General features: G+C 44.3%; 1 protein-coding gene across 1 annotated transcript in view; it reads left to right on the plus strand.

Moving 5' to 3' along the window:
* CFAP47 (cilia and flagella associated protein 47) overlaps positions 1-25644 on the plus strand; it is a 3369192-nt gene that overhangs the window by 935318 nt on the left and 2408230 nt on the right. The window contains exon 29 of the mRNA XM_069639370.1: positions 2768-2987. Coding sequence (XP_069495471.1) covers positions 2768-2987 — 220 coding nt within the window. The remainder of the gene's footprint in view (positions 1-2767; positions 2988-25644) is intronic.

Below are 25644 nucleotides of genomic sequence, written 5' to 3' on the forward strand. Positions count from 1 at the left end.
TTTGATAACTTACGAGATGAAGGCGGGTCCCAGGGTATGGGCTAAGCTGTCCAGGCTTTGGGTCTCGTTAGAAGTCATGACGGATGCTTTTACACAATGTTGGGCAATATTAGGTGTCTTCTTTTACAAGCGTCATTAATCTGGGGTGAGCTGATGGGTCGTGGGACCTATGTGGGGGCACCTCTGGCCTCTGGTTATGGCCGGATTTTGCTGCTGGGCTGTAAATAATTCAGGTGGCTGTTCGTGGCTATGTGAGCTGCGGGGGAATCATGAATGCCTGAAACGGCTCCAGCCGAATTGGTGGAGGTCGGGCGGTGTTGCTCGGGCCTTTGCTTTCTCTGGCAGGCTTCAATGGGAAGGGAGGAGAGGTGGCCTTGGGTGTGCCCACAATGATAGTCTTCTAGCAAGCTGCAAACTGTAAAACGAAGGGATTCGCATAACATACACTGGCTAAGGGGTCACACATCTATAGCATTTACAGCAGTATATATTCATTTCAGAATTCGTTAACTATATCTGCAACTCCATTAGTCACTATAGGGTAAGTATTTGCAATATTAGCAGTTTTAGTATCACACTGTAAACATGATACGCGAGGTAGCATTAGGGTTGGTGGAGCACGCAGGAGCAACAGACCAACACGGTTGACAGCAGTAATACACATTAAACCTGTACATTTGCACTTGATGGCATTCTATGCATCTTGTTTACATGAGCTCACAATACTGTCGCACTTGTGTTCCTTTGTACTCTAGCAGCATCAGGGTAGTCATGGCATAAGCATTTGGTATCACTCACTTTACATTACCCCTAGAGAAGCCCATAGTAGGAGGCTAGGGGCCCTGAGTGTGTGCGCATACTGAGGGGGTTTGAGTATTATGGCAATGTGGTCGCACAATGACACATTCTTCGGTTTGTACAGGGTTTGTAGATTTTTAACACGGAAGTCGTGCACTAGGGATGTCATTGGAATGCAATATACTCATATATGTATACATGTATTGAGCAGTTTCTCGGTGTGGGGTTAAGGCTTTTGTTTCATCGAGGACGATTTACAGTTATTTTCCAAGCCAGCCCCGCTGCCCGGGTCACGCTGAGGATAATTATGCACTGCGGAAGGTGAAAGATAGTGTTTGCTCTAACACTAGCTCATGTCCGACTGGTCGTGGGAACGGACTTTCAGCTGATCTGCCAGGGAGCGGAGGCAACAGGGTAGACGAGGACTCTCTAAAGGTGGGGGCCGTGCTGCAGCGCACAAGGAGTCATGTCTTAAGATGGCGTTCTGGTTTTCAAAATGGTTTCCTGGGCCTAGCCTAATACAGTAGGTTTAGTCGATGTGTCGGCCAGTGGTCCACCCACCACCTGGTCCCTGGTGGCAGAGGGGCCCCTGATGAGTCATGGACATCACAAGGAGGGGACTATAGGGGACGGGTGGTCTCTTTGACCTGTCCTCCCATACATTTCCCCCCTTTCGTTACTTAAGTAACGAATACCGTAATTCCCCCAACCGCTCACATTCTTTTTCATCAGCCACAGCCTCATCCCACGCCGGGGTGCCCTTTATTGGTATCCAAGCTCTGCACACCGCCCTCAGGCTTTCCCCCCCTTCTAGCATATTTGTCTGGGGTACAAGTTAGATATATACAATCCCTATTTCCCTCCAAGTCTACCCACACCTCCTCATACTATTCCAGTTCCTGGGGCTCTCTAATTGTTGTGTGCCATAATCTATCTACTATATCCCCATTGCGGTATACCGGTACTATCTGGTATTTAGGCCCCGGCTCTTCACCTGTTTGCACTTGAGCTTCCTGCATAGCTTGCACTGTTGTGCCTCGAGCATTGCCCATTGTCACCATCATCAATGTACCATTTGGTACTGCGCCTGCACAGCATCGAAGGCCCATCAGCACCTGACTTGAGTACTTGTAAAGGAACTTTTCTTTTGTTTGGTACATCAGGCCCTCTGAATAAAGAGACTTTGATAACTTACGAGACTTGGGCACAGAAGGCACTGATGGTGGTAATGGAACTGCGTCCTCCTGCCGAAGAAGCCTGAGAGTGTGCTATGCTCGAATGAACCGCCTTGTCCGGTGCTGGAAATGTGGGGAAGGGAGGCCAATGGCCTGAACATCCTGACTTATCATTTTATGAATAAATCTTTCTTTTTCAAGAACACTACCCCACACTATTTGTATTTAGAGGATTTGCAATCGTTTTTTTTAGAATAGTCCCTTCTATTTTGACGAGACTCCACTAGGACTTCATTATTATTATTTGATGGTCGTAGCTTGCTCCCATCTGTAGATTTAGGATTAGATGGGTGTTTGACACCTTTGTTAAAGTTCAACAAACACCCTTGAAGTGTGGTCACTTGTGTCTGTCTTACTTTGAAACCATGCCTTCCTTACAGCAAACAGAGAGAAGGCTCCATAAACCACCAATAAATTGAGTTCTTAAGCAGTCTAGCATTATGTGCACCTCTTAGATGCATTCCACAAGACGGCATGTTAGAGCAGAGTTCGTGTTAGATAGGCAGTATGGTTTTCTATATTGGAAAATCTAAATTACTCTTAACATGATGAATTAAGCAAACTTCTCCTAACTATGATGTAAGCACACAGTATGTAGGATGACTGTTTAAGGAATTGTTTTTGAAAGGTCCTGTATTTTCTGTGCAGGTTTCTGGCAAGGTCAAATCATTTGATAGATGGCTTCATAGTTTCTATTTCTATTAATCCATGCTTTTCTCAATTATGTTTTCTAGATGGTGATTACGACAGTAGCTACGACAATGGCAAAATTACCAATGGAGTTGCTCTGGCACCAAAGACGAGGAATACGTTTGCAGTGTCTTTTTTTCCTGAAGAAGACTCAGAAGAGAAGGTCTTTTACCACAAAGTTATTGCCGCTGTTCAGATGTGGTTCAGTCTCTTTGGATGGGCTAATGGCAGTAACCCTATATCTATTCCCACCTCTCTTCGAAGGTAAAACACATTTCCTTAATGTCTTAGTTGAGTTGTATGCATGATGTTCCTGTTTTTTTAATGAAATTCAAATTTGTTTAAAGCATAGAAAACACATCATGAAATGTTCAATTTAGAATTGTTCTGGAGTCTTCTCATTTTGAATTTGAGTATTAGTGGATACTATTTCCTCTGTAGATTCTTTATCTTTGAAATACTCTGACTGGTAGGCTCGCTCCTCAGAACTTTTTCCATGTTCTTTGGGCCCCACTTGTATAGCACATAAGGGCCATAATACATTTTCCAGCATGATGCACTGAAGACACCAGCTTCATAAATCATATTTATTCTAGCCAGTATTTTGCATTCATATCTCCACTGGTGCTTATCGAGGTGTTTCTTTCTGTATAAGGCTAGCAGTGGATATCTACCTACCTATTGAAGCTTATGTACCATAAAATGTTTAGATGCAACAATGAAATGTCCTAAAGAATCTCAGAATTTGCTGTATAGTTGAGGGCTTTCTTAAGGTTGAAATAGTTATTTGAATCTCCCCTGTCCTAAACGTAATGCATTGCATGCATCAAATAATATCTAGAAACTTAGCAAAACAAAGATCTTTCCACCTCAACAAACAACTCCACTCATCACTTTTAGGCAGGGCCTGAAATAGCAACAGGCCATGAAAATGGGAGATGTCGCTCTACAAAAGACCCAATTCCACTCCTTGGGTCCATTTCCTTTTTGAAACCAACTCGCATTAGATGTCTCAAGGAATACGTGGATTCTAAGAGATGGATTAGGGGTTTTTAGTTTTTTAGAGCCCTAGGGCCACCTTCTCTCATCTAGAAGGTAACAATCCTCCCTTACCCAGATATCCTTACTCCCAGGTTATTATAAAAAGATTTGGCCACTACTGCCTAAGTTGTGACTTCTATTGGAAGGGAAGATAGTGTTATGAATCCTGACGATGAGTCATCCCTGATTACCCTGTGATGGTCTCCTCCATCATGGCCAGGCAAAGGCAGCAGCCACCACCTGATCCTGACCCTCGGGGTAGTTTCAGGAGGGGGAGGAGAGATGAGTACCAGGGGGAGGTGATGGCTCTGAAGGATGCAGTATTCTTCCCCTTTCTGTAAGGAGGAAGCCCTAATTCCATAATCTATGATTGCATATTGTTGAATAATATTTGATGCTTATGTTGATTGTATTTCAAATGCCACTGTTTAACCATGTGACTTAAAAACAGTTGAAACATCCCTGGACTTCAAGTCCCAGAAAGCCTCAGGTACTGTGACAAGAAAGGGGAGCAAGGAGTTAATGTGGAGGACATTTGACCCCAGAATTATGTGCAGTCTAATTGTTACAAACCTAATCAGCTGCACAGGACCTTTACATTCCCAGTTCACCTGCAGCAGGTAGAATGAAGGAGAGATAAGGAAGGCTGCAGAGAGCGCAGAGCGGTAAGCGAGACAAGTAGCAGAGGAACACCACGAAGAAGCGTGGGGAGAACGAGAGACACCCACCAGAAGCAGGTTGGCATCATTCCAGAGGAGAGGAACTCTGGGAGAGTGAAAGCGGATAGCGTGCAGTAGGACTGTCTGAGGAGACGCAGTCCTGCCGAACTACGCAGGTCTTGGCGGCGAAGGATAGGAGAGCCGCCGCAGGAACCTAAGGACACTGCACAGGAGGGAAAGCTGGCCCCTCACGAGTACATCTCAGCAGTCACAAGGTGAACCGGTGAATATGCCTAGAGGCATAGTTTGTTTGTTTATTTTATTTGTATGGCGCTCCAAACCCAGAGGTAGAAGGGCGCTTAAGAATTTGGTTACAGAGTTGAGAAGTATCTGTGTGTTGCATACTTCGTACAGGTTTATAATATATACCTATAGATACAGTGGTCAATAAACAGAACATATGCAGTGCGTACAATATACAATTTTCAGAATAAATACAGTGTCTAAGCCAGTATCCGCACGGGTCTAGAGTTAGTAGTGTTATTCTTTGTTTAGCAGCCAGCTGATAGTGAACCCTTGGATGTGCAATCATGCTAATCATGCTAAAAAGCACTTTGAAAGCATTTTTGAATACCGACCAGATATAACCGAAAGGAAAAAGCAAACCTGGTACTATTCTCCTGACATGAGATGTCAGTTGGGGGGAAACCTGTGTCCAGCATTGCCTAAGCTAAAGAACATGGCCAAAAGAACAACAGGGCAAACATGGTACAATTCACCTGACATGACATTTCGGTTTGGGGAAACCTGTGAGTAACATTGCCTAAGCCAAAAGACATTGCAAAAGAACAGAGACAAATATGATACAATTCTCCTCACAAGTTGGTGGAACCATGGGACCATGGGTCAAGCATTGCCAAGATCCAAGAGAGATAGAGCTTGAACAACCACTTGTATATGGGATGTCATTATGGGGGGAAATTGGCACAAGTAACAACTGAAGTCAACAAAGCTGTGCTATTGAAAGAGTACAATTGTGTGGAACCTAAGGAGGAATGTGAATGTTGCAGAAAGACCTGATAAGACTACCAGGTAGTGAACCTTTTTGAAAAAAGATAACTGGCAGCAGAGTACACCAGGGGGATCAGATATTGCTGGCAGGAGAGTAAACCAGGATATCAGGAGTTTTCAGTTGAAGAGATTCCTGGCAGGTGAGTATACCGGGAAAATCACTTTGAATTGGTGTATTGAAAAGAGACGTGGTTATATTAAGCTGTTGTTTCAATTGAACATCTGGTACAACAGAGACTGAAAAAACTTGCATTTTACATACTTTAATTATTGTTGGGGTAAAGACATTGGTTTAGCCATCCAGAAAGTAGGAAAGACTTTCCTTTGCACTATTCCAATCAGTGTTGCAGAAAAGACATTTTGTTTTGCCACCCTGAAAAACTAGGAGAGACTTCCTTTTTGCTATATTCCCTTCAGTGTGGTGGACAGAACATTTGTTGGGTGATCCTGAGGAGAGCATTAGATACAAGAGTCCTGTGTATTGCTTTTAAAAGACTGATCATGGCACAGAACATTGTGACCAACCCAAGGCCATAAGGATTGTTTGGTTGAAGTTATATATTTGTGTTTTTGCACATTTCTGTTGAGTTGAACTTTGAATTGTTTACCTTGCACCTTTTTCTTGTGTGTGTTAGTGTGAGGGGCAGATTTAGTTTGGACACAAGATCAGCCTGTTTTAGTTTCATAGGAAGGGACATTCACGTCCCTGAGCGAGCCCATCTCCCGTCGGAGGAAAAAACATGCAAACAAAAATGGCTGCCACCATTGAGATGGAAAAGGGACGGGGTCCTTTTTTGGATGACGGTGACAATGGAAAACATTCCAAAATGGCTGCCATCATGCTTTTTCTATTTTTACGGTGGCCAGACTGGAGTAAATCGTGGACCAGAGCACAAGGCTCCGGTCCCTCAGGTCAGTTGGGTGGGGGGGGGGCTTCGGTGATCTGGGTGCATGGGGAGGCAACAGGGAGAGGCTCCGTGTTGCATCATCACAATAAAATGAGAAGGAAAAAAAAAGGCGCCACCTGGGGCAGAGCCATGGGTTGCTGCAACAGCAGCCAGGGGATTGTGCATTCTCGCCCGCTGTTCCAGCCACCTGAATGCTTGTGTGAGAAACAAAGGATGTCTTGCTGTAAAGCAGCAAAGTGAACAAACTTTGAAATCCGCAATGGTCAAGATTAACCCAGACGAAAGGGGAAGTTATAAGGTAATTGCTTTAAAAGGAAGATTTCTTTTAACTTTTCTGATTGTAGTATGTAACTACCAATAGCAAGAGACATATTTGAGCAAATAACATTAAGGGAGAGCTGAAGTGAAAGTCAAATTGGTCCTGCGGAGGTCTATAGTAAAAGCCTTGCACATTCGAATGTCTTCGACATCAGTGAACGGTCCGAGCCTGACTGAGGGAGAACTGAAACATGAAATAACTTTGGGGAAGGGAACCCCTAAAGGAATGTGAATGAAGCATGGGGAAGGGAACCCCCCCCCTGCAAGTGCTGTGATTACGAGGTGCAAGCCCGGCTGAGGGAGACCTATGTGAAATTTTGTTGAACTGTGCAAACTTTTGGAAAGCTGAAATAAGTGATTTTAACGTAGAAGGCCAAGCGGGCATTGACCCACGTTTTGAACTGCCTTTTTTTTCATAACCTGAGCCAGAGTGTCGTCCTGTTTACGGGGGCCGCCCTACTCTCTTCTGTCCAACGTGGGGAGGAGAGCTGACTTAGCCACCTTGATCCTTTGTTATAACACCGACTTTCCTTTACATACATATTCCGCTTTACACACTTTTTGTATGAGAGATAAGGCAGGCATTTGTTTTGTTGTTATAGGCCATTTTGATTTGACATAGACTGACTAGGACTGTGTTTTCTTTATTATTTGAAGGTAGAGACTACTCCCATCACAGCTACAGGGCAATGTAGGAGTTTTTCCAAACCCCAAGAATCTAATAAATGTTTTGAAACTTGTAACTTTTGTGTCCGTGTCATACTTGTGAGACCATGCCTCCCTTGCAGTTGGCACATCGTCCCCGGGTGCAAATGTGTTATTTCTCCCTTAATCTGAGGAAAATGTGGCTGTCTTCTTCCCAACTGCCCTTGGATCGAAGACTACTCGTGCCACAAGAGAGTATCTTAGCTAATCAGCTGCTAAGAAATCATTACAAGCTATGTGCCCATCAATACCAGCACCAGATGTGTTGTGCCTAATTTGTGGCACACCTGGTGCTGGTTCCCTGTTCTTACAGTGTTTTAAAAACCATCAATTTTCTTCGGCTATGTTTCCTGATACATAATTATCACAACAGCTGGGTGACTTAATTTCAGAGTTAACCTTACATTAACAGCAAAACCTACTAGGTAATTTTATTGTAAGAATCAATCTATAGAAAGACCAGGCTGCTTGTAATTTTACACATATGGAAAATGTCTAGTTGCTTCAAAGCATGTTTGGGGTGACTCACAAGAAAGCTCACACATCCAACTTAATAATTAGTGCAGATGGAACTTTGAAAGTCCCCTCCAACCACTTTTGTAGTTGGTCTGTTCACAGGTCTATTTTATTTGAGGCCAAAAAATGCACAGCACAGGCTACACAATACTCCTTATCAACAAACTCAAACATATGGATGGAAATATCTCACTGCCAAACCTTATGGAGAACCACCTTACAGAAGGACAATGACCCAGTCCGCATCAATGACTTGCTGGCGTTGTTTCATTGAATAAATGAGGCTCTGACCAAACATATTCTGGAAAACAAAGTCCACGTACAAACTGATTTACAGAGGAACTAAGAGATATATTAAAAAAACACCAAGATTGGGACGCTTTTGAAGGCAACATCACGACCTTGAAGCAAAAGTTGCTCTTCAAAGGTGACCTAGGATGTACCAAATGGCAGTTAGGAATGGTAAGAGACCCTTCTACCAAGAGAAGAGTGTCTGCACTCCCCATGCAAAAACAATTCTACCGGCTAGTTGGAGCTTTGCATTCCTCTAGCAGCTCAAAGTTACATCATTCTCTCCTAATTATTGTGACAACATCCTCAACTTTTTTTAAGTAAAAAAAAGACTCCTACAAATCTAGAGGAAACAGAACAAAATGTTTCTGAGGTTTCCTCTTGTCCGAGCAACCTTCCGTCCAACATAAAAATGCTTTTTCCGCTATGCTAACATTGTTCACCTCACTTCACATGCAACAGTAACTAAATCTGGTAGAATTTCTTAAATTTGCAGGCTCTCCAGTCGACCTATGTCCCCAAATGTTTTAAAGAAATTAGCACCCTTTCAACCAGTGGCCACTGTAATGAAGTCATGGTATCAAACAGTGAAGACTCTCTGTTCAGCTGTGTTTATTGAACTTTAATGGGTTGGTTGAACGCCTATCTAACCTAAATCTAAGGATGAGAGCAAGCTACGACCATCAAATGATAACGCAGTCCTAGTCGCTTCTGTGTCAAAATAAAAGGGCCTATAGTAATAAATCTATTGCCAATCCTTACTTCTAAATACAAAAGGGTGTGGGACAATAATGTATGCAACAAAGAAAAGCGTTAAAGAAATAATATGTCAGGACGGTTGAGCAATCGGCTTCCTTTCCCCACGTTTTAGGCACGTTAGAGCTTTGTACACACTCTGGCTTCTCTGCCACAAGGATACATATCAAAGCATAGATATCAGGGCCTTCTGCCAAACACTCTTTTCCAATAGCAGTCTCTTAATGCAGAGTGCCTGTTGTAACAAACAAATATCAAAGTTCCATTGATTTTTCACATGCACACACAAGTTCTCGCTTCCAGTATTTATCATGGGTCTCCCTCCTTCAGGCGTGTACCCCTTTGTACCACAATGTTTACTCTTGCACTCCCTCGTTCGGGCTCGGATCTTCTTGATATCAAAACCGAAGACTTTTGAATGTGCGATGGGTTTTGCTTAAACCGTCGCAGGACCAATTTGATTCACTTCACACAATATTCTTCTCTTTTGGCCTTCGTTTCTCTTGGCGGGATACCTTACAGAGACCTTCGATTGAGCACACTCACAGTGCCAGGCGCTCTGTTAACAGTATTGTATCTCTCCTTCATACATTAATCAGCAATTTAGCTTTACTAGTGTCTTTTATTTATTTTGTATTGTATTTTTTGTGTTTATAAAGCGCACAACAGACCTTGGGCATCGCAGCGCTGTTACAGATGTTTGGTTACAGATGAGTACAATATAGTGACAGAAGACAGTGGTATGGAAAAACAGAAAATGTTAGTTTCGTCACACACATTAAACAATGTTCATTCCAGTGCTCGTTATATAATGTTTCTGCTTGCAACCTTGTCTTCAACATAGACTGATCTTGCATCGGTGTCCCCAACTAACCGGCTGTGTTGATCTCTCTGATGCTTCTTTGTTCTTGGAGCCAATGACGATACCCCAGCGGTTGCTGCTCCCCACACCTTGGTCGGTTACGCTGGAGGGCCTTCGGTATCTGACTCAAAAGGCAGGATTCTTCAGTCTGGTTTCCTGGCCTTATGCTTTCTGCTTAGGAGGTTTTTTAAAGGAACGGTTTCTCACCGAAAAGGTCAAGGGTATTTCCCTCCTTGCAAACCCTTCTTTGATTCCCGTCTTTCTCCCCTCGTTCAGCTTCCGACTCGAAACTGCTGTTCCTTTGTGTGCTTTGCCTCGCTTAGTGTGTGCTCTCGTGCTCCGCCTTTTACCCGTGTGGGGACGTTTAATGGAAATCAGGTGTGGGTGATTGTCAGTAATTGCCTGACTTTGCCTGACCATGGTAGCGGGACATGTCGGGTACACTGCTCGGGTGTGAGTCTGTTTTCTCCTAGAGCGGTCTGTCCATGGGGAAGTGTTTGTGAAGGAAGGAAGGGGGGGGGTAAAGTTCTTACATATCCTACCTGGTAGGATGGGGTAAAGGTCTGACTGTGGAGGGATACCGCGTCTCGCCATCCGAAGTCCCATTCCCACAAGACGCCTCTCCCAGGTGATCCTCCTGCACTGGTCTACCTCCAGGGTCTGGATCCAAAGGTGATGGCCGTGCCCTGGCCACCTGAGAGAGAGATCCCCGTGAACTAGTGGGTTAGACACCTTCTGGTGTCTGACACCACTCAACTCAGAGAGATACTAAATCAGCCTCTAACTTCTGGTCTTGTGCTCAAAGCTCTTAAGATTGCATGTGTGACAGCCCTTCTTTAAAAAAAGCATCCAGAGATGTGAAAGACTGGTCTAATTATAGAGCAGGGGTTGACTAAGCTGGTTTGAGCTGGAAGGAGTTGTAGTCCAAAACATCTGGGGAGCCCAGTTTGATGGCAATGCTATCGCTGCTTCTATGGGGGGAACCTTCCCTAATATGTCCAGGGTGAGCAGACGTTCTTTGATTCCAACCCTGGGGCAGCTATTTCAGGGAGGCAACCTTCAGGAGGATAGCACGGCATCATCAGATAAAAACATGCTCGGACTGGAGCATACCATTTTCCTTGGGCAGCAATGAAAAAGCGGACCACAGTTGCAAATGGCAATTCATTCCTTTTGTGACGGACTATTTGAGTAGTAACCAAGGAGGAGGTTTTTGATTGAATATGGATGGTGCAAACTGTGTTTTAAAGAATATTTAGTCAGTAACGCTGGTCAAAACTACTACCCGCATGGTGAAGTAACTTTTCAAACAGGCCCACATGGGCCAAAAATGTGGCCCACACTAGCCCTTTTGCATTTTTGCTTTGGTCATTGCCCTATTGCACTATAGGCCAGTCTGAGCCTGGATGAAACCACATATCCCCCTTTTCCTTATCTGGATATCCCCTCCATGTCTCCTGTTGTTATGGCTGACTGTGATAATTCCCACCAACCATCCACAAAACATACGGATGACATCTTTCATTATGACATGTCAAGAACGGCCTGTCATTCCAATGTATATGGGAGCACTGGGACGAGGAAGAGGACTTGAATGATACAGATCACTGGTCCCAAGAAGCTAGGGACCCGCTCTAGTGGTTGTAGGTGTCTAACAAGCACCAGGACATTTGAAAGGATTACACCTCGAGAATTGAGAGAGAGTCACAACTCCAGACTCTAGTGGGGGAGCCTGGAGGAAGCAGGCGGTCACGCAAAAGGAAGCGTCAGGAAGACTGTGCTTGTGGAAATCCTGCTGGGTGAGAAGCCCTGTGTCAGCATTGGGAGCGAGGGAAGAAGCAAAGCCCCTCACCACCATGGGAACTGTAGAGCAGGAGAAACGCCATCCGCCTGCAACGATAAGAGAGACGAAGCAGCGAAGACCTCTAAGAGCTCCGGAGCAGCCGTATAAAGCTAGTGAGTCTGTAGCAGGGCACTTCACTCAGAGCATCGCGTAGGAAAGCAAAGCACTAAGCAAGTGGAAGCAAGCCCACAGCAGGGATTTGAGTCGTGGTGAATGTGGGAACGGTTCAGGGACCCAATATCTGGGGAAACAAGAAACCAATTGGAAGAGTGAAGTAATGTGAAAGGTGTTACAAACCTGGAACTCCCACTCAAATGTGAAAGAGGTGTATTACATGAGAAATCCCTGGCAAGAGAGTATACCAGGCAAACCCAAGTATACAAAGAGAATCCTAAGGTATACCCATGCCCTTAGAACTTTGAAGTATGTTGAATGTAAAGGAAACCTGGCAGGAGAGTAAACCAGGTGTTCTCCAAGTCTGGGACCTGCACCCAAGGGAATTACGAGGAAGACTGAATTTTATTAAAAATAAATGTTTGTGTTGTGGAAGTAAACCTTGGGAAGGGAGTCATCCCCTGGAACTGGGAACATTATCCATTTGGTACTTTTGTTGAGTTAACTTTTTCATTTGAACTTGAACATGTATGCACTTTCAAGGCCAGAGACAATACCCTTAGAATCTTATAGTTACTTTTAGAGTGTGAGGGCTAGGATAGGATTTCAGACACAGGACATTTTGCCTTGGACATCTTGATGCATGACCAAGACTTTTAGTTTTGATTGAGGTAGGGAAATACCTCCTAGAGTAGGGATAGTGAGTCATTTTCCAACCCTTTTATTATTTGAATACAAGTTTGTAGCAATCACAATGAGTCCTCTGTGTCCACGTCTCATTCCTGGTTCCTCACACAAAGGTTGTTGACCTGTTAGACTGAACTCCAACCTGCCATTTCCTGGTAAACTGTATGATAAGAGTTACTCAACAGATTTATATATTTGTGGAAATAACATACCTTCTTGAATCATTTGCATTTCCAATCGCTTGACAATATATGGCCATCCTACTTGGTGACCTGAGATGGGAAAGTGATGAAGACGCGGTGAGTGTGCTGGCCCTATGGGATGTCTCGGCTACAATCAACACCATCAGCCACCATATTTTTCATGCCTGCCTCTCAGCTTCCTGTATGACAGTGCCTTCACCTTGATCCATTTGATCTTAACCAACCACAAAGACAAAGTAGTCCTACCTCATTTACAGTCACATGGGTCTTTCTAATTGTGGTCTACCTCAGGACTCATGATTGTTAAGCACTGCTTTTGAACATGGACCTAAAACACCTGATGGCCACCAACTGCAGCCTGGGAGTGCAGGTGTACAATTACACATAGCCCATTTTAGCATGCTGTTAAACCTAACCCCATTCATAACCTTGCTACCTGTATGGTGCATACATGGAAATGCCCTCAAATGAAATATCTCAAAAACAGAAATGCTTTTAGTTGGCACACCCATCGAACAATGGCTGACAAATAACTGACCACCTAAACTAGGCAGTGGTCGAAGTGGGCGGGAGCGGTCGGGAGTGGTGCTCCTCTACTTCTTTTATATAGGTTTTACCGTTCCTATACTTTTATTTTTAAAAGAAACCGTTCCGGAACGGTTTCGTTTTAAAATAAAGGTGTAGGAAGAAGTTGAAACTTGCACTTTCAGTGCGCTGCACTGGATGTTCCCTTAAACATCAGGCGCATGTGTTTTGGGGTTTGTGTTGTGCATGTGAGGGGTTGCCTCAATGGGGTTTGTGGGGAACGGTGCAGGCCAGTAGGGAACATAGTTCGACTACTTCTTTTTGAACACTTCGACCACTGAAACTAGGCCTGTGCCCCTCCCAGTAACTGTTGTCGGAAACATGGGAGCCCTAGTGGTTGCAAAGCTTTCCATGTCGCCGAAAGTGTGAAAGTTAAACTTTTCAACTCCAGACGCTCAAACACATATTCTCAGTCTTGCACTTATTTTACTTTTATTTCTTTATTTCGACAAAATAGTCATAAAAGCAGTTCACAGAAAAGTTAAAAAAACACATTAGTTACATCGTCATAATCGCTTAGCTCATAATTACTTCACTAAAATTACGCAATCAGTGCTTTACCTTAAAACCAAATAAAAACAGATTAACATTACACAGACAATAGCAGCTCATACAGAAAGATGTCTTTACCCCATAGCACTGTTCAGCAACTTAGCCTTCCTCATATAGATTTTTCTTGCCCAGCTCAGATAACTTGTAGTGGCAAGTACAGCCTCCTTATCCGAGGCATCTGGGCAAATTGCCATAGCACCAGCTAGGGACCTACATCCACAGCTTAAGGACAGAGGCTTCAGGGAGCACTTCCTTAGAGGCCGGACAGAGTAATACATTGTGTTGTACCATCTCTTCAGGCTCACCACGAAGGATACATGAGGCGGAAACAGCAATATTCCATCTGTGCCGAAATACAGAAGTAGGCAAGATTCCAATACAGAACTTTAAATATAATGCTCTTTCCCACCTGGGCGAGACTTGCACTTACACTATAAAGCCTCAGTGAGTATTTATTTGGCATCGTCTCACTGTGACCAAAACTAGACTATGCTGATAGCTGCTATCTGGCTATATTAGACTATTGGATGTGAAGGCACCCACTCATACACGTGTCCCAATAGTAATGCAAAATAAGATGACACACACTGTCGGGGAATGAGACCAAGAGATAAGTTACAAGGATAACAAAGTTTATATAAAGTATGCCAGCAAATAACTCTGCTGCCCGAGAGCGCTATGCCAAAAAATTACACAGGCATAACATTATAAAAGACAATTGCGTCAGTGATGATGATTTTCGACTATAGTATGTGTGGGGTTGCTGGTTGGTGGTGCACCTATGGAGGCGCCTGCTCCATAAGGGATGCCAGGCGCTGATTGGCCATTGCTTCCCAGTCCATCTTGGTGCTCGTGGGTCAGCTGGGCTCATCTTTGCAGTGAAGGTCAGGGCGAACTTATACATAACTAACTAATCTAAGCTAAACAACAGGATCTGACAATTCAGAAATAATGGCAAACATTAGATCATTGCATGAATGGGAGTATTTAGAGAAAAAAGGAATAATATATTGGCATGCCGACCTCTACATTCAGGGCTTCTTTGATACTGCAGACCCCATCCCCAGGTGCCTCTCTAGTGGGTTTGATCTACCGTCTGTGTTCCCTGGTGCCTCATGATACGAACGGACATGTATTGCTTTTGGGAGAATGTAAGGCTGCACGTCCCTGGTGCCTCATGATACGAACAGACATGTATTGCTTTTGGGAGAATGTAAGGCTGCACGGGATCAGGGCGGTGGTCGGTGTTCTGGAATGGTCAGTGCAAGGGGGGTCAGATGAGTATCAGCATGAAAGGGATTGTGGTTCGGATGGTGGACCCTGGCCTGGTGGGGCGGGGGGTGAGAGGGTGCGGGCAGTTTAGTGAAGATGGATGGGCACTTCTGCTGGGGCCTGTCTGTCTCACGCTCTGCAGAGAGCACATTCTTTGGAACGGATACTAAACATTTGCAACAGTAAATCGCTTGACTTCCATGAGAACAAGGCTCGCATGGAGCGTGTCTGCGGTGGCAATGGCTGGGGCCCTCTGTGAAAGATGCTGGAGATGGGAGAGCTGTGATTTTAGAGGGATGATTTTAGGGCCTAGTAAAAAGATGGCACCTGGACTGATACAAAATGGTGTCTCATATACGTGTAATTCTTTATATCGTGCAGGTATGTACCGTGGGGGCGGATGTGTCACCCCCCCCCCCCGACTTGTACGTAGGTTATTTACCTCGGCTGCGAAGAGGGGGTTGGAAAACAACCATCTCCTTCCCAACAGATTTCATGCCTGCAGAGTGCAAAATAGAGCGGCCCACTTGCTTTTGCAGTTGGCAAAGTTAGACACATTTCCCCCACCCTGGGCTCTCTGCATTTGTTATATTATATTATGTTAACAAATAATTAAAGCACACATTGACCAATGGCATGGAGCTGAAGACAACCTAGTTTAGCTAGAAGAATAAAAATGTTTTCACTAGCTGTCTAAACGTCAAGCGATTCTCTGTAGCCCTCAACGATACTGGCAAAGTATTCCGAAGTTTTGTAGCTGCATCTAAAAAGGTAGGCCCCCCTAGTTCTAGACTCCAGATATGAGGTATCTAGATGAAGCAGCCATCCTGATCTCGAAGAGGGTGACCAGGAATGTATAGACAGAAATTTGCGTGCAAATATTCTGCCCCTTGGCCGTAAAAACTCTGAACAATACACTGCATTAAATTCAACCTGCTTTATGTAAGGAACTCCTGGTGGCAACAGTAAAGACAATCACAAGTGATGACAGTTCAAGGGTGTTAACTAAACTGTGTGCAGGTTGGAGAAATGCTTAATCCAAACCTAAATCTAAGATAGGATCAAGCGTCGACCATCAAATGATAATAAGGCAGACCTAGTGGCGTTGTGTGAAATAAAAAGGGCCTATACTAAGAAACCTATTGCCAACCCTTACAAATAACACAAAAAGGGTGTGGGATATTTTTCAAGAAAAGAAAGAAGTGTTTACAAATAATATGTCAGAATGCAATAGCCTGGGACTTCCTTACCCATACTTTGAGCACGGGGTAAGGTGGGATCTTAGAGCACAGCACACTCTCGAACTTCTCCAGCGCGAGACGACAGCTCCACTTGCAGCTCTCAGGAGATGGCCAAGTCTCGTTTCTCTTGAAAGTCTCCTTGCCTTCGAGGGCCTGACGTGTTCAAATAACAAAACAAAGTTCCTTTTTCATGTTTTCTCCGTAGGGGATGGTTGCTGCGGAGTCCCCCTCTTCCGGCATTGACCATTCACAAATCGTATCTAAAAATGGCAGTTCTTTCTCTCAATGGACTTTGGGTGATGGCTTTACCCCTGGATCCCCCTTGTTGGGCTCGGACCCTTCAAAAACAGTTCCTATCAGTATCAAGGTCTTCGGTGGTTTTGCCTTCTGGTTCCGAGGGCATGCTAGGTTTACAAAAACAACAAATAAAAGTTCCTTCAACAAAGTAACCGTTTTTTCCCGTGTTTCACTTAAGGTGAGGATTCTTCACCCCCGGGTGCCCCTCTTCCAGGCGCTGACCCCTCTTTACTTACAGCCTCCCTCACTGGGTTTACTATGGCTTCAATGAACTTTTGGGTCATGGCTTCACCCCTGAATCTCCCTCGTTCGGGCTTGGACCCCTCTCAATTCTTGATGTCTTTTAAACAGTTCCAGTGGCCCTCCCTTGACCAGGTTCACGCTTGTCAACACACTGTTTCTTAGGACTTTAGATTTGCCCCCTTCTCATCATCATCTCTCTTCCTGGTTTACTCTTCTCAACTTCACATTCACTTTGATTTCAATGTTTGTGGGATTCACCTCCCTTGCTTTCTTTACAGCTCTTGGGTCAAAGGCTTTCAACTGTACAGGGATTTTGCTTGACCTCCTGTACGACCACTTTGACCTATCTTGGTGGCTCTCCTTCAGCCTTCTGTTATCTGTAGTTTCACTCAGATGGGGATTGACCAGAGTTTCTCAGAGCATCACCCACATGCTGCTGGTCTCCCTCTGCAGCTGGCCTCACAATTATTTAAGTTTCTCTTTGCCACTTTGCGACTTTCATTCGCCACAGCCTGGTTCCTATCGGCTCTCCCCTCCCCTAGACTCACTGGCTGTGATGGACCGCATGGCTTTTATCTTTACTGGAGTCTAGGCCGGTACCAGGGAAGCAGGAGTTTCCTTCACTCCAGCGTCAATACGCTCCGTGTACCGTTGACATGTGCTGCAGCACACTTGGACGATTGTCCTCGGTCTTGCGATTCACTTTGCAGAGGTTTCGCAAGTCTGTGTTGAAAAGGGCAAGGTTGTGTCCCTCCCTGTCAGCCTCTTGATATTCGCTGTCTTTCTCCTCCTTTTGAACTGTCGGGTCTGGATAGCCGTTCCATTGTGCGGTCTGCCTTGCTCGTACTGTGCTTTCTTTCTCCACCTTTTATCCCTGTGGGGAAGGGAAAGGGCCGTCAGGTGTGTGTGATTCTGATGAATTGCCTGACTTTGCCTGACCCTTGTATTGGGACATGTCAGGTAAATGGCTCTGGTGTTAGTCTGTTCTCTGGTGTGTCGTGCAAAGGGGTTCAGTCGGAAAAGTGGGGGTGGCAGTGGTTTTGAATGTCCTATGTGGTAGGATGGGGTACAGGTGTTGAAAGAGCAGGGATACTGCGTCTCTCCCGTCAGTGTCCCACTCCGATAGGTGATCCTCCCTCACTAGTCCACCCACAGGAACTGGATCCAAGAGTGCTGGCTGTGTCCTGGCCACCTGGATGACAGACCCCCAGGCTTTAGTCAGGGAGACACCTTTAGGTTTCTCACATTTACCACTGGAAGCCAGTGTAGGTCATGCAAAACTGGAAAAATATGAACTCCATACAGGGTATGAGTCACTACACTGTCCCCTAGATTGGACATGAGCTGAAGATAGTGAAGTAGTACTGAGGCTGGGCTAAGTACAGAGAATTACATTAGTGAATACGATATAGCACCAACAAAGCCACTACTGGGGCATGAAGTGAATAGAGAAGAAACAGCAGGACCTCCCGAAGATTCTTCAAGTGAAAATGCCCTGACTGACATGTCATACTACCTTGAGCCACCATAGATAAAGTTGAAGAGATTTGTATGCCAAGATCCTTGACCACAGACACAGGAGATTGAAGTGGTTCTAAAGCAGAAGGCCAAAAAGAGGAAATCTCAAAAGTGGCAGAAGGAGAACCAACAACCAGGACTTCTGTCTTTTCCCCATCCAGCGTTAGCCAGTTGTGGCTCATCCATTTGCCCACCGCCTTCAGGCAGCACCTAAGATGAGAGAGGGTGTTAGATTATTGTAGAACTTAACCAGCTAAAGGCTGCATGGGTACGTTAAATAAAATGGGGAACAAGGCAGATTGCTGGGGTACGCCACAAGAGAGAAGTGGAGCAAGAACAATATAGTAAGAGAGAGAATTTGACTTCTGTCTGATAGAAAATAAGTGAAGCAATAAAAAGCAGGGGCCGAGAGGCCAGCTGAACACAGACGATCTAACAGGATGGAGTGGTCAACCGTTTCAAAGGCAGATGAGAGATCCAAGAGTCAGAGCGCCCACTCCACCCTGAACGGACATCCATGCGAAATTCTCCACAGCTGAAACAAGGACGCTCTCGGTGCCCTGACCAGGACGAAAAACTGATTGAAAAGATTTTTTTAAATGAGAATTCTCCAAGAAGGAACGTGACGTAGGAGAAATTAAACACTCCAAGAACCTCAGAAGAAAAGGCAGAGGAGAAATAGGACCTTAATTAACAGGAACAGTGGGGTCAAGATTAGGTTACTTCAAGAGTGGAACAACCAAGGCCTGCTTTAGCTCTGAAAGTATATAGCCAATGCTGCAAGAGGGATTAATAGATTGAGTAATCCAAGGTTCAAAATCGGGCATAATCTCTTTCAGGACCCAAAGAAGGATGGGATCAAGAGGGGATGCTGACTTAAGTTCAGTAGTGGCATTCATAATATTTTCAGGAGTAAAAAGAGGAAAATAAGACCAAGAACAAAGTGGAGTAAATACTGAAACCAGAGGAAAGGGATCAGTTGCTCTAAGATCAGCATTGGCGATTTGCAAGCAAATGTTCTGTATCCAAAATCTCGAAAGCGAATTGCATAAAGCCTGAGAAGGAAGCACACCAGCTGCAGACCAAGCAATAGATGTTAGCGAACCAGGGAAAAAAGTTCCTTTAGCTGGTTAAGTGCCTTCTCAACTTTTCCCGTATAAAAAGATATGCTTAGTTTCGAGAATAGAGCTATGATATTGTGCAGTGCACTGCTGAAGGCTCAATATGTTAGTGAGGCAGCAAGATCAGCGCCATTTGCACTCTGCCTGTCTGTGCTTGAAACATGGAAGCTTCAGATGATCATTGAACCAAGGTTCCGATGGATGCCTGCAGCCTTTACTGCGACGAAGAGGAGCAAGAGAATCAGCAGACACAGTAAAACCCTGCATCAATAAAGATAGCTCGGCCATTAGGCCAATACCGCATCCATCAATGATAGTGGAGATGATGTCCACCTTCTTGGCGGAGTTCCAATTGCGCTTCAAGATGGTAGGCAAATCAAGCGCTGTGCAAGCGGACTGACATTTAATAGAAAAAGGGACGACCATATGATCCGACCAGGTGATCTGAAAGACAGGAAAAACACTAGCCAATGATTTAGAATGCCATATAATATCTACAGTATTGCCCATACAAAAGATGGGTTAGTGAGCAAGCTGCACCAGATCTAGATCTTTCATTGCCTCATAAGATTGGGTATAGAGGAACCAAGAAGGGAGTTGAATATACGATTGAAATCGCCCACTACCAGATCAGCTACCAACTCCAAAAAGTAATCAAAGCAAGATAGATCAGGACGTTTAACAACCAATATATGCACTACCACAGAAGCAAAGATAGTCCAACAGACCAGAAGAGCTTCCATCTTAATGTAGTGCATAAGAGTGAGGGAAGCCAATGTGAACTGAGAATTAAAAATGTATGCAATCCCTCTTCCCGGGTGGACAGAGATCCAGTCCAAGCGAATAAAATCTTATAGTTATCCAGCAACATTTTCACCACCTCAAGGCCAGAAGTATCTCTAAGCCATGTTTCAGTGTCACACTATATATCAGGCTGGTGCTCAGAAGCCAGATTATAGCAAAATCTAGAATACGCAACCAAAGAATGAGCATTAATAAGTAGACATTTAAAAAGCAAATTACTCAATGTAGCGATGGAGGGGTTTACCAGACTATGGAAAATAAAGCTTGTAGGAAGCAAAGTATCTGGAAGAGGCAATTGTAATAATAAATCCCGACATAAGCATCCATCTTTCAGTAAGACCAACAGGTTAGAGGAAATGGCCCTCCAGGGCTCGTCCTGTGCACGGACAAACAGATGGGCTTAACTCTGGTGCACCTTTGGCGAGATAGGCACGAGCCCGCTGCGCTAGTCTGCTGCACTTCCGGCCCTCAGTATTTCTAATATGACACATATCGCCAGAGCCAATCTGCTTCCTCCTGCCGAAGGGCAGCAAGGAAAGACTCATTGTGGGATGTGTGCAGTATGAAAGAAAACAAAGAAATGCGTGTACCGGGCGTGAGCCCTGGAGCTCAGAGCAAGGCCAGACACTCTTGCACCATAGAACCAGCATACTGGGAAATAAAATCAACTGCGACAGAAATAAATAAAAATGATAACCAACTCAGAATGTGTGCAGTATGTAAATAAAAAGGTGACCAGTCAACCATGTCCTGGGATAACTAGAACCTAAAAGGAACTGAAAATAACAAATAAATCGGGCAAAAAAGAAATTCAATACAATATAAAACAAACTGGAGGCAGCAGTCATACCGGTTGGTCACTCTAGGACCAGGGCTGTATGGCTAAGAGCCCACACAGGCCAATTTGCTTCCTTCTGCCGAAGGGCAGCAAGGAAAGACTTTGCGCGGGATGTGTGCAGTAGGAAAGAAAAAAGAATTGTCTACCGGGCGGAGTCATCACTGGACCCCAGCCTAAAATCTCCTCCCATGTGGCCAGGAAAAGGCAGCTTCTACATGTTCCTAAACCTGGGCGTGGCATCACAGGGGAGGATCACATGGGAGAAGAGATGGCTGTCAGGGTAAAGTGGTGACTGCGTCGGGAGCGACAGTGTTCCTCTTCTTAGGAAGATGAGGATCTTATAATTCCAAAATAATTAATGGCATGCTGTTACTGTACAAATCCCTCCCATGAGAAACCCCAAAATACATTTTTATGAAAAGTCATCCAGACAGACACATTTTGTACCTTAGGAATTCATGAATCAAGTGTGACATCTCTTAAATATCAGGATTCTGTTTTAGGTAACCTGCTTAATCCCAATTTTTGTTTCCATAACCTCTTCTAACTCTGATAATAACCAATACACAAATCAATCAAAACTAGATAGCCATAGAAAACCTCAGACCACTATGGACTCCAAGGACCATAATGTATGTGGTACTGGGATGATGAAGAGGGACAAGGAGTTGATGAGGATCAATGGTGTTCCTAAAGAGACCATGCAGTCTAGTTGTTTTGATTCATATTTGAATGGGACATATAAATGGAGAACACATCCACAGGGGCTGATAGAAAAAGGAGGAGGAGTTGCAGAGGCAGAAGCAGTCAGGACTGAAGATGAAGAGTTTGGAACTGAAACCGCAGTGAGAATGCCAGAAAAAGCTGACGCAGGAATAGAGGGCATGCAGTGCTGCAGAGTCCGCGCAGCATGGAGCAGTCGGGGAAGGCAGAGGGAAGAGAAGCCCAGCAGTTCGGGAGGGGTTCTCCCGATCTGACGTGAGCCTCTCCGGTGTGCTGAGGGAAGCAGAGACTCAACGTAGCCTGCAGATCTCTAAAGGTGGACCGGGCAGACAGCAGCCGTCACAGCATGGCCGGCAGTGACCGTTACGGACTTCAGAGGGTTGGGCGGAGAATCCAGGAGTGACAGACACCCTGTAAAAAGCCGATGAGTTGGCCTGAAGCAAGAGGTAACCCTGGGGCACTCTGAAGCAAACAACTAATGATAAAAGACAATTTTGAATACCAAACTAATGGAAAAAAAGGGCAAGCTGGGCGCAATTCCCCTTTCAAACCTTTGGAAATCTGTAACCCACATTGCTAAGAGCAAAGAAACTATAAAGGAGGAATTTGCTAAGAGCAAATAAACTATAAAGGAGGAATAAAAGGGCAAGTTGGGCGCAATTCTCCTTTCAAACTTGGGCAAATCTGTAACCCACATTGCCAAGAGCAACAAAACTATGAAGGAGGAATGAAAGAGCAAGCCGGGTGCAATTCTCCTTTCAAACTTGGGCAAATCTGTAACCCACATTGCCAAGAGCAACAAAACTATGAAGGAGGAATGAAAGGGCAAGCCAGGTGCAATTCTCCTTTCAAACTTGGGCAAATCTGTAACCCACATTGCCAAGAGCAACAAAACTATGAAGGAGGAATAAAAGGGCAAGCCGGGCGCAATTCCCCTTTCAAACATGGGGAAATTGGTAACCTACATTGCCAAGAGCTAAGAAATTATAAAGATGTAAGAGGGCAACATGGGCACAATTCTCCTTACCTGAGACAGTGTGGGGAAACCTGTAACCGGGAAAAAGAACAAACACTACTGCACACCTATGTTTGATAAGAGTTACACAGGGTAAAGATAGGTAGTGAGGTGCGGAGGAGACTGACACAACCCTGACACTAGGTTGTGGTAGTCGCAAGAGCAAAAGAGAAGGGTGTCCACGGTCTGTGGATCACTTGCATCCCCTGCACACTCCAAATATTGCCAAAAAGACAAACAGTAATTACTTAGTAGTTCACTGGTTAGATTTACATATCTGGTTACATTTCCCAATAATTATTAGGGTGAACCCCACATTCGTCCTTCACGTGTTAATGTGACCAATTAGTTCTGTAGCTTAAAAAGTTGTTCAAGTATTCACATTTCACACTTTGCAATATATATACATTTTTATGTGTACATGCTTTTTAATATTGGATCCAACATGTACTCTAGTATTCACCACCAGTTACAACAATATTCCACGCATATTGTCTTCTACAGATATCAGTCTCTGCATTTTCTGGTTTTCAATACAAATACATCAACTCAACGCGTTTTGGGACTCCATTCCCTTTTTCAGGAGCAAAAAAACAAATGCTTATACAATGTTCATAGATTCTGGTATTCTTAGATTCTTCCAAAAGATCTGTATTACTAAAATTGTCGTGTTTTAGTGACAGGCTAAAAAGCCAAATTCATTTAACAAAACTCAATCGTTTTTCATTGTTTAGAATGGCCCTACCTCTCATTAGTGCCCCATGCTGTTTCCAAACTGGTGTTCTTTGGGTGAAGTAGTGGAGAACAGACTGTTACTCTCCATCATAGAGTTGCCTAAAGGAGTAATTGGGGAAATAATATGAAGTTGTACCTCAAGTTCCTCGATTATATGGCATGTGTTGTATTAAAAAGAGTTGGGTGAAGATTGCAAAAAAGCTCTAGATCACATACGGACCTACCACCTTATGTAGTTATAGCCACTTGCTGTGGTCCATCTTTAAGTGGCCAGCTCTCCTGGAGTTCTTGTTCTCCTGGAGTTTATGTTCTCAGACTCTGGTAGGCACTCACAAATCCCATCTAGTATACAGTTACACCAGTAAGTCTACATCAAAAACATAACCATACAAAGTATTTCATTGTATCCTTTCCTCATAATTAAATGATACAGCACTTTTTCAGATAGACTATAATAGTCCCCTTTTTAATTTACCTTTGTAGGTTTGCTCATATGTCCCGTAATGGATGTTATTGGGCTGTGGCGGTAACTGTCTCAAGTGTGTAGGTTGTATTCCTAAATAAAAACAAAGGTGTGCGTGGTTCAGTGTGCCATCCATTATTTCAAAATGTAATATAAATCATGCAGGGAAACTCCAATCGTGCGCTTACCTAAAATGGGAGACTTCACTTGTACTGAAATAATGCGGCTCTGGATGCAAAAAGATGCAGACCGTGTCTTGTTAGTAATGCTGCGTGTCAAGGTGACATGGGAGAACCTAAGAGTAAAGTTAAGTTTGGGCTCATGTCATTGGCCACTAATTTAATGTCGCCAATGCGTATCGGTGGGTGCACAGTAGTGCATTTCCGCTTACCTCAGCTAGCAGGTTCCGTCGTATTCATGTGTAACACTAGTGGCCCATGGGTGAATAGCCGCGATGTGAAAAATTGAATTACGGGTAAACGTGATGTGTAACCGCTCACGTGTGATGTCATGTGTAAACAAACAACGTCATCACGTTGCGCATACGTCACTTGTTAAGAAATTGTACGGAAATTAAATCACCTTCTTACAAACGGCCTGGGGCACCTTTGCTCACATTCTACTTTTTAAATGATCTCACCAAGATGAGTACATAAATTGGACCCATTGGTATTTCAGAATTCCAGTATTTGACATAGTTCCTTTTTGCTTTTAGTGACATCTGTAAGTGATCTATGGAAACGTTCTCATGTGTTGTATGTCATCCTAATTTCATTTGGCTAGCATTTCATGTCTCAACAACCTTTGCTCTTAGTAACCTTTTACAGTTAGTTATGAGCATACATCAACTCACCCTGTTTGTTATTCGTATCACATCTCATTATGTTAAAAATAATGTTTGAAGATCTTGACACATTGTGTTTATTCCTGTCATGATGCCTACCCCCGGGCATCAGGAACAAGGCCCTCAGCTCCGGGAGCAAGCATCCAGACATTTGTTTAAACCTCAGCAGCCCCGGCTAGGGGCTTTCTGGGTTCAGTCCTGGCGCCTTAGGCGCCAGGCTCATAGACTTTACTTACCTGATGCAGACCATGCTGCAAAAGAGTCCAAGCCACTAGTAGGAGAGAAAATGTGTAGTTGTAGCAGTTTTGCTTCCTGGCAGGCGAATACACCAGGCAAGGGATACGTTGTAGTTAACACTGGCAGCACATGCTTCGCGTTATTCTGCATCCAGCAGCGTGACGCTCACCGTGCCTGCAGCCAGCATCCAGTCTTCTGCCACGCCCGCATGCCTGCAGCCAGCATCCAGTCTTCTGCCACGCCCGCCTCGAATCCAGAGCTCCTAGAATAAAGAAGAAGAAATGGACAAGGTTAGAAAACAAACTTATTTCAAATTCCTCACCTAATTCCGGAACCATTTCATCTCCGGACCTGGAAAGTACATCAGTCCTGCACGCGTCGCTTCGCCAGCTCCAGAAAACGTGAATCATAGAATTCTCCATTTCATATAATCACAGATTATTTATACATGCAATAGGT

The sequence above is a fragment of the Ambystoma mexicanum genome, chromosome 7q (genome assembly GCF_040938575.1).
Source record: "Ambystoma mexicanum isolate Mex_15411 chromosome 7q, UKY_AmexF1_1, whole genome shotgun sequence".
NCBI lineage: Eukaryota > Metazoa > Chordata > Amphibia > Caudata > Ambystomatidae > Ambystoma > Ambystoma mexicanum.